This window comes from Oryza sativa, chromosome 12 (assembly GCF_034140825.1).
Source record: "Oryza sativa Japonica Group chromosome 12, ASM3414082v1".
NCBI lineage: Eukaryota > Viridiplantae > Streptophyta > Magnoliopsida > Poales > Poaceae > Oryza > Oryza sativa.
The window spans coordinates 21,342,172-21,349,847 of record NC_089046.1 but is presented as its reverse complement, the minus strand read 5'-3'; the positions used below and the strand labels follow the sequence as shown (position 1 = coordinate 21,349,847).

The window sequence follows — 7,676 nt, the reverse complement described above, 5'->3', positions numbered from 1 at the left end:
ATCTCATCATAGGGTAACTATATCCTTTTAAAGCTCTGCTCCCAAAACAAACGGGAGACTTTTTCGTTTTGTGGCCGTGGCGTTGGGTTTTCCAACGAAAAACAAGAACATTCTTTCACGAACTTTCATGACACTTTATCATTCGGAACCCTCTCCGTATTAGTAAGCCCACACCTTCGTAACCCAAGGACCGACGAACAGAAATTGAAACAACGCAACCGTACTATCTATTTACGATAATTTGATTGCTGACAACATCACGCTTCTCTTTCTTATTCTTATTTATATAACTGTCACTTTACCGGGCCGGAAAAGTGACACCGTCACGTCTCAGAGTCGTATGCCTGGAACAAGAAGGGTCGTCGTACAATTTCGGCGATTCAAAAAAAGAAGGAGGCGAGCTCCCTATCCCTCTTTGTCTTTCCACTTCCCTCGTTCAGGAACAAACACTTCGCCAAATTCTTTTGAGTCCCGGCCCGGTTTTTCCCCACTAACCAATTACGTTACGACCACTGAACAAACTTGGTTGACGAACATGGTTTATGCGCCGCTAATCTAGCGGCTTGTCGAGCATTTGACAAACTCACACCATCCATTTCAAATGGGATTTGTCCCGTGGACACACGAGCAATCCAACCCGTAGGATTTCCTTTTCCTCTTCCCATTCGAACTTCTGCGGGTTTCCCCGTAATAGGAAGATCTGCGAGAACTCTTACCCATATCTTACAATTTCTTCGGAATTGTCCGCTCATAGCACGATGGAATTGCCCGATTGTAGCCCGACGCGCTGCTTCAATGGCTCGATATGAAAGACGACCAGCTCTACAACTTTTGGTGCCATATCTTCCAAAACCAAGTTGTGTACCATCCGGTTCGCAACCCCTACTACATCTGCATTTACTATATTTACTATATTTCGTACGTTTCGGATATAGCACGTCCCTTCTTATTTTGACTATATGAGATCCGCACTTTGACACCTGAAATTCCGTTACGAGTGGATACTTCCGCAAGAGCATAATCGATTTTCTGGTTAAATACATTACAAGATGTTTTTCCATACTTTCCGCATTCAGTTCTAGCTATTTCCGCACCCCCTAATCGACCAGAACAACAAATACGTATCCCCTCCACCCCTTTTGGCATTATTAATGGAATATCCTTCACTATTTGACTAAAAATGGAACGAAATGAGATTGGATTGTTCCCCAGTTGAAAAGAGATGTCTTGAGCAATCAGAGAAGCACTTTGATAAACAGATTTGATCTTTACCGACTCAATTAAGGTATTAGTGTTTGTTCTATTAGACAAAAAAGATCGCATTTTTTGCACTTCGTTCAAATAAGAGTTGTACCCGTACGGAATTATCCTCTTTCTCAGTATGATCTCTATCATCATCTCTATTCCCTTTATCAATTTGCCTATCCTACCTAGGTAGATGAATTTCTCTATCAATTCCATTACCTTATCCTTACCCATGAGGTTCCTACATTTGATCCTTAATTGACCTAGGAGTTGTTCCCGGGCATACTCAAAAAATGGGTTATTATACACCCCAACCCCATCCCTTGGAAAAAAAAAGGTAGCACCGAAGAAAGGAAAGAGCGAGATGGTGGTTTTTGTTGTTCCCGCGAAGCGAAGATCATTCGCTTGGCGAATGAAGTGGATCAACCTCTTTTTGGCTCGGGCCAAACACTTTTTCTCGCTGGTCGAGCTTTCTACAAAAAAAGCGATGCGAGAGCGTATTCTCTTATCTAAGCTTCCTCCCTTCGCTCCCCCCATCGTAGATGGTTCAGCCACACCCGGTGCCACGAAATGATTGAGAACTACGACGGGGTCGAAATGCATTTTGCTCTTTGTATTAAAAAAGTATTGCATGACCGAATAATTCAAGGAGGGGCGCACAGCGGGGAGGGTCCTTTTTAGTAGATGACTCGTCGGGCCGTCATTTTCTATCAGGAAGGCTATGTCATTTACAACCCCGGCGTATTTCGGATGCTTGAAGGCCCCACTCACCCGAAGTGATTTAGAAAAATTCTTCTTTCTCGATGGTGATCGGTCATGGTATCCATAACGTTGCATCTTTTTCGGCCAAATCCTGATTTCGTTTTGCTTCTCCCGGTCGATCGACTCAACTCTTTTCCCTGCCCCCCGGCCTCTCACTTCGTTTCGTTCTTCCTCTGTACCCTCGCTTGAATGAAGACACCCGATCGGCCCGACTTTCCCAAATGCCCACCACCGGCCCTTATCCTTTCCGGGTCTTGATTTGTCGCGTCGTTTTAGTCGTAGTGGTCGACGGGGAAGAAAGAAATGAATGAATGTCCTTTTGGGAAAATGTAGAATAATACACCTACCGAGACGAAAGCCAAAGGTGAGTATCGTAGGTGGACGTATCGAACTGAAATAAGATCTAAGATTGACATCTTGATACAATGATTTACCATAATAATAAATAGAGTCAATGGTGACAGAGCCGTGGGAAGAGCCGCTTCTTTTTTGCGGCGGGGGCTTCCATTCACCAGCGCAGACTACATACACGTGCTCTCTGAACCGTGCTAGATAGTCACCCATCACACGGCTCTCAAACCCAACCTGTGGTGGATCCCGGGGGACAAAGCAAAGTCAAAGCGCTTGATCCTTTGCCCCATACTTTTAGATCTTCCTCCCCAACAAGCAACGGGTTGAGCGCACTAGCGCGAAAGCGTTAGCACGCGCATCCGTTTTCTTGCTCCGATCAAGCAGCAACGCAGCTCGTGATAGGCTTAGCTTAAGCCGCTAACGTTCGGTTCGGATAAGTAAAGTCCCTTCGGTTGGTTCGCTCAGGTGGTCTTCCCTTATTTTCCCTAACGTTCAGAGTTGTTCTGGTTTGAGAAAGGAGCACCGCCAAGTCCACTAGGGGCGCCCTGAATGAATAAGAAATGGACAGCTGAGGTCAGGCTTGCATGAAAAAAGAAGATAATAAGTTAGATGTCGATTACACACCTGAGGTTGGTAAGAACTGAGGGACAATGCCCCCCTCACTGGGCCCATCAGCGAAGCAACTGCTACTTAATCGGGCGGTTTGCTTTCGTGCAAGGCCCCCGCTGCTGGAACAGGCGGTTGGCATTTTCAAGTAAACGCCCCGCCCCAGAAGGACGCCCTCGCTCTATTGGCAAAACGCTTTGAAAGAAGAACGTATCGCCAAGGCCCCGACCGGCCGGCCCGCCCCCTTTCTTTGCCCGCCGGCCGCCTAGCTCGTTATTCTTTGAGATCTGGATAGAGTCTCGCTTCGGGGCGGGGGAAGCAGCAAGCGTAGGCTAAAAAGGCAATAGTCTAACGTTGGGGTAGGGCGCGCCAAAACAACTGGGGGCCCCGGAGGGGTCAGTACAAAAGTACTATATTCTTTCCACTTACTTTCATTGGCTAGCTGCCTTTTGTAGCGCGCGTACTCTGATCCTCTTCTACGAATCTACAACTCTCTTTACTGAGCGAGACTTCATCTATATCCCTAAAAGTGGATTTTTATTCCCATTTTTTCTTTGAATGACAGCTTCAACTTGGCTCCACCTTAGAGAGGGTTTTCGGTTTTAATCAAGATAGGGTCAGGGGCGCGTCGGAACGGTAGCTGCTTAGTCTCATCCGAGAGTCCAATCTCTTTGTACTGTGCTTTTGTGTCTTTGAATAAAAAAGAAAGAAGGGGGTCGATTTAGGCTCCTTCCCTTCCACTGCATAGCTGCGCTATCAGGTACTACGAGCCCTCTGCCCCACGCATCTAACCAGCTCGCGTGGTTCGTCGGTTCCACCGAAAACTCTCATTTGTTGAAGCGGAGCATAGTGCGGCGCCGAGCGAGAAAGGTCTCTTTTTTCGGTTTATTCACTGATCTGAAATGAAACTTAGCACTTGTTTTTTATTGATTCCTGGGGCTAGGCGTTCGCAGAATCAGTCTATCCGAACCGCAGACGCACTTTTCAGATCAGTGACGGCCTCTCCAGCGGAGCTGGGCGCCGGGGCCCTGGATGCGCTAGCGATCGGCACATTAGGGGAGTACTTGCCCGGGTTTCTCGGCCTGGTATCCTTATCCTCGCGTTCATGATATCTACATTCAACTGTGCCCCGGAGACACGGTCGAAGCACGCCCGCCCCGTGTGCGTCTTTCACGACATGCTCTGGTCCCGGGTTTCTTCCTGTGGTCTTCTAGCGTTAGAAGAAGTCGTGTCCGTCCCGGACATCTGCAACGTCCTCTCACGCCTTTTTTTGGGGGGACAAACAAAGATCAGGAAAAGACGGACCGAACCCATTCGGTGACTTTCGCGGTCGCCCTCACTGAACCGACTTGGATCTGAACTACGATTCAGATCAAGTCTTACCGAAATTGGATTTCCTTTTCGTGCCATATGTCGCTTAGACTTTACTTTTTCCCCTTTCTGTCCTTTCCTCTATTTGTTCGATAGGGTCTTCGTTCTATTCTAATTCTAAACCCATTGTCGTCCACAGTTTCCTTGTCGACGCGAAGGGGCAAGCAGCCCCCAAACAAAGAACTCATACCGCGGTTGTGGCTTGAAGGCCGCATGCAAGTTCTTCAATATTTAGAGAGTATGTGTTAGTACGAGATCGCGCTATCAACTTATTTAATCTTTCTCGATGATTTAAGACAAAATTGTATCCCTTAGGAACCGTACATGCACCTTTGTTTGGATGCCGATCGAATATTGTTACAATACGAAATACTTGAAGGCCACACGCAATTGACTCACCTACATTTTATGCTCCCGCCCTTTTGTAGACTCAGCCTCTGCCTCTGGGGAAGTGCTCACATCAACTCCAATTTGGATGGAGCTTCTCGATGGGTTAGAGCGTTTGCGAACCAAAAATGGGAAAAACCCATCCTCCAAAGTGACAGTGTGCAAATCGGTATCTAAACAAACTATAGTGAAGTGAGCCAGGACAATAAGACAATAGGTCTCATGGGCCAAGCCTGCTATCAGGCAGTGAGTGGGAATCAATCCTGAAAGAGAGAAGGTCTAGTGCTCTCTGAAAATATTTGATTCGCCGAAAAATTGGCTTTATCAGACCAATCCATGTTCAGGAGCCTTCCATCAAAAGTCAGTGGTCTAGGCCGCTTTCCTTGACTTTGAGTTGGATCTCATTCTTCTTCCCGGCACAAAAAGAGGGTAGACTTCATCCGAGACACATGGGTTCTTTTGCTTCCTTCAAAGAACTCGTCTTTGAGCCTCTAAAAAGACTGGCGCCGATCAGCGAAAGCGAACCCTTCAGTACATAGCATTCAGCCCTCCCTCAAAATCCCCATTTGTTTTATTGAGGAATCACTCTTGATCCTCTAAAGGCTCTTCCCCGTCTATAACTCAAAGTCCATCTGTCTCTCGTGGAAGCGCTTTAGAGTGCCTAGAAGATCCAGCAAACGGAGGTGCCAATGCTGTCCCAAGACCAAATCACGGTAGGTAGCTGCTTTAAAGAGGTTGGGAGACAGACTGGTGAACAATCTTCTTCTTGTTTTCTCCGACCTAGAGCACTCTTTTTTCAATCGTACGAAGAAACTCCGTGAAAAACCCAGCTATCACTCCTATGAGACGGCTAACTCCCAACTCCCGATACATTCTTTAGAGTCGACCAAAGGAAAGGACTCGTTGGTTTGGACATAGTTTCTTTGTTCCTGTGTTTCTGTTTTGCTCTTCCCCTTTTTTCACTTAGTTTAGTTAGAATGGATGGAAAGAGAACTTCCTTAAGCCTTTTTGTTGCCTGGTTCGGTCTCTCTGAGTGGAATAAGTGGGTCCTTCTTCTTTTTCCTGACTGATGAAGGTCGAAACTGAAGATCGAATCAAGCGGAGTCTGGATTCCTATGTTCGTACCAACTCAAATGATTGATGAATTGGATCTTGAGTATGCTCACTTCGCTACTCAGCAAGGGTGAAAGAATGACAAAGAGACTGACATCACAGAGGATGGGAAGGACCCAATCGCCTGCCTCTTTCTTGGTCCACCCCCTGGTGGGTACTTTTTAGCTCACAACACGAGATAGGCAGATATGTGACATAGTCTCATTGCTTTCATTGACAACAAGACTCTCTTCCTGATTGGTCTGTGCAGGATCTCCTTCCCTATGAGACTCTTGCTTCCCTTTGAAAGAGGCAGACCCCTACTTCAATTGTCATCTGACGACTCTTCCCCAGCTGTGGACTCAGACCTCTCACAACCAAAAAAAAGAAAAGAAAAAGCAAACGAATCCGAATATAACCAATCTATCGCCTTTGATGACTCGTTGACAGCCTCCTCAACCCAAGCTTCCATCTCCTGCTCCAGACATCGGCGCTTGCCCGCGCCAGTCCATGAAAGGTGGATGAAGGTGAGTTTGACTACGAACTCGAGGATGCTGGGAACGATCTCTTTTCGGGCTCCCGTCGAGAGGCCCTCTTCCTCCCTTTTTCTGAATCTGGGAGAGAGGCAAAAGAGAAGTCCAGAGAGACCTCGACTCTTTCAGGGAAAGGAGGGGGATCGAATGCGAGATGGAGTCCCTGCCGAATGGAATGGACATCCTTGGGGACAGCTGTGTAAGACTGAATTTACCATAAAATTGGACGGAAAAACTACTACAAAGATCACAAGAAACCCAGCTCAAAGTGAATGGAGAGAGAACCCCTGTGCCTTGGAAGGATCTGAAGCTGTTCGGACACTCATAGACAAGTGAACTCCAATCCAGGATCCCTCGAAAAGTGAAGTGAACTAGCCAGGTAGAACAGTCAGGTTAGGAAAAGAGTCTTTCATGTCAAGGTGAACATAGACAGACAAGGTTAGTTTGTTTTCCTTAATTCTCAGAGAGAAGACTCGTTGCTGGAACCGAGAGCACTGGCGATTGCTTTCTTTCTGACCTTCAGCCGAGAAATTCCATACCTTCCACCGACTTCTTTTGTGTGTGGCCAGAACGTGATGCTTTCCAATGCCGAGTACTTTTCTTCACAATGTATGAAGCCCGTAAAACCGAAATCGATCCAAACAAGCAACGGATTGAGCGCACTAGCGCGAAAGCGTTAGCACGCGCATCCGTTTTCTTGCTGGCCGAGTTAATAAAAAAGAAATCTCTCATAATTAGGGATGAAGCACCAATGACACACGGATATGCTTTCGCTGCGGTTGACCGAACACTTCGCGACATTAGGAGAACTTCTGCAAATGACACTGGTTCAAATCCGCATCACAGACTAGGTATAGTTTTTTTTATCATCATAACAATAATAAATTCAGTTGGATGCTCGAGTAAGATGATAGAGCTTCAGAATGCTATTGAGTCTCTGTCTTTTTCTTCATTTACAGAAGCAGCGTCAGCATATCGTGGATTTCCATCAGTGATGGGTTTGTTAATACGTGAGAGATAACTGCTAAAGATTGGATATTAGCTAAAAGACAAAGCTCTAGTAAGCTAACAGCGGAGGAATTACGGTTTGTAAATGCATTGGATCAATATGATCTTGAATTGATATGCCTTCGTTCAATATCTATAGTATTCTCGGATATGATAGATTCATCGCTTGTTCGCACAGCTGTGTTCTTAAGTGTGATTCATAAAATCAAAATAGAGTATTCACGCTCTAGGTTGGTCTCCCGCGTAGGACTCGAAACGACAAGAATAAACCAAGTTATGAGCTTTTGGTTGATCTAGAAATAGCTGAAACGCTTGAGAATC

At 46.2% G+C, this 7,676-nt stretch overlaps 1 protein-coding gene across 1 annotated transcript; it reads right to left on the bottom strand.

The window, feature by feature from the left end:
- Nucleotides 1–268: 268 nt before the first annotated feature.
- Nucleotides 269–4,694, bottom strand: LOC112937410 (small ribosomal subunit protein uS3m). Its single transcript, XM_066306535.1, is given in 2 exon segments — nt 269–2,472; nt 2,474–4,694. Coding segments are annotated over 2 exon segments (1,605 nt in total). The 5' UTR covers nt 2,516–4,694; the 3' UTR covers nt 269–909.
- Nucleotides 4,695–7,676: the final 2,982 nt, after the last annotated feature.